Genomic DNA, 1917 nt, shown 5'->3' on the forward strand with positions numbered 1-1917 from the left:
GAGGGGGCGCAGGAGGGGCCCTGCGGAGCCAGGCCTGGCCGTTGCGAGCTGGACGCAGCTCTTGCCCACCTGCCCGCCTCCCTCCTCCCCCTGCTGCTTCCCGTGGTGTCCGGTCGCCAGCCCCTCCCTGCATGCGCCCTGGGCCCTGGGCCCGTGGGGGCGGAGAGGGGGCCGGGGCGGGCGGTGGGGAGCATTCGCGGCCCCTCGTAGGGCGGAGCTCCTGGGCGGAGCCCGGCCTGCACCCACGAGGGGAGAGGGACAGCTCCCTGTGCAGGGCCGGGCAGTGGTTCTGGGTGTTGTTCCTCCTCCCCCGAGAACCCTGAGCAGCTCCGGGGGGGCCGCAGTGCTGGGGTGGGCGCACCAGAGTTCGATGCGGCCCCCACCCTGTCGGCGTCCGCGCGGGGAGGTCTTGCGCTGGCAGGGGGGCCTGGGCCTGTGGCGGAAGCGGCTCCTGGCGGCCTCCTACGGCTCCCGCACCGTCCTCTGCTTCGCGCCCACCCGCAGCCCGTCCGACTGGCTCCCGAGCGAGAGTTCATCAAGTCCCTGATGGCTATCGGCAAGCGGCTGGCCACGCTCCCCACCAAGGAGCAGAAGACGCAGCGGCTGATCTCGGAGCTGTCCCTGCTCAACCACAAGCTGCCCGCCCGCGTCTGGCTGCCCACCGCCGGCTTTGACCACCACGTGGTCCGTGTGCCCCACACCCAGGCCGTCGTCCTCAACTCCAAGGACAAGGTAGTGGTCTCTGCCCGCCCTGCCCTCTGCTGCCTGTGCCCAGGGCGGCCCGGAGTGGCCGGGGGCCAGGGTGCACGTGTTCCACTCACTCCCCGCCCCAGGCTGGGGCCTGTCGTCCCCTTTTTTCTTTTAAAGATTTATTTATTTACGCATACAAGAGCTGGGGTGCGGGGGGGCAGTGAGAGGACACCCCAGAGACAGAGTGGGGAGCAGAACAGGTGGATCCACTGACACCCACCGCTGAGGGGGCGGCGGGGAGACAGTTGGGGTCCGCCGCGCCCTGGGGTCCCTCCCTGGGACTCGGGCCAGTGGCTGCCGACAGCCTGACCTGCTGCCTTTAAGCGCTGCGCCAGAGGGAGCCCGTGTCTGTGTCTCTGAGACGAGCCCGCAGAACCTCTAGAACTGGCCCCAGGCTGTAGCTGAGAGGCACGCGAGGGCCACGTGTGCACTCGGGGCCTTGGCCGGAGCGTTTGAGCCTCCACACGCGGGCAGGCGCTTCCCGTGGGCGTTCGGGGACAGGCTGCTGGTGCGGGCCGGCCGGGCGGCCCTGGGTGCCCCGCGGGCGCGGGCGAGCGCGAGCTGCGGTGCTGCCCCACCCTCCAGGCTCCCTACCTGATCTACGTGGAGGTCCTCGAATGCGAAAACTTCGACACCACCAGCGTCCCCGCCCGCATCCCCGAGAACCGCATCCGGAGCACGCGGTCCGTGGAGAACCTGCCCGAGTGCGGCGCTGCGCACGAGCAGCGGGCGGGCAGCTTCAGCACCGTGCCCAACTACGACAACGACGACGAGGCCTGGTCGGTGGACGACATCGGCGAGCTGCAGGTGGAGGTGAGCCGGCAGGGGCCCCGGGGTGGGCGCCGGCCAGCGGGCTCCGGCCTGCTGGCGTCTGGCTCGGGAGCGCGTGTGGCCCCCGCGCTTAGGATAAAGGTCGCAGGCGCCGTCAGCTCCCCGTCCTGGGGAGCGCCCCCGCGGCACAGCTGCCGTGCGAAGCCGAGTCAGGTGGACCGGCGATGTGTCGTCACCGTCGGGGGGCACTTCCCGAGGCCCCTCTCTGTGCCAGCCTGCGTCTCGTGCCGGTGGGCACCACCGGCAGCCTGCAGGGAGCAAGGCCGGTGGCCTGGCTGCTGGAGGAGGGGCGGTGGGCAGAGGAGGGGGCGCAGGAGGGGCCCTGCGGAGCCAGGC

The 1917-nt window shown here is 71.6% G+C and overlaps 1 protein-coding gene across 2 annotated transcripts in view; it reads left to right on the plus strand.

Annotated features, from left to right (window-relative positions):
- The first annotated feature begins 240 nt into the window (after positions 1-240).
- PI4KB (phosphatidylinositol 4-kinase, catalytic, beta) overlaps positions 241-1917 on the plus strand; it is an 8311-nt gene continuing 6634 nt past the window's right edge. The window contains exons 1-2 of one of the 2 annotated variants that reach the window (XM_004689541.2): positions 241-732; positions 1336-1563. In XM_004689541.2, the coding sequence (XP_004689598.1) occupies positions 547-732; positions 1336-1563 (414 nt within the window). In that variant the 5' untranslated portion in view covers positions 241-546. The remainder of the gene's footprint in view (positions 733-1335; positions 1564-1917) is intronic. The other variant, XM_012730118.1, reaches the window with a different exon arrangement.

The sequence above is a fragment of the Condylura cristata genome, unplaced genomic scaffold (genome assembly GCF_000260355.1).
Source record: "Condylura cristata isolate star-nosed mole 26May11 unplaced genomic scaffold, ConCri1.0 scaffold00026, whole genome shotgun sequence".
Classification (NCBI taxonomy): domain Eukaryota; kingdom Metazoa; phylum Chordata; class Mammalia; order Eulipotyphla; family Talpidae; genus Condylura; species Condylura cristata.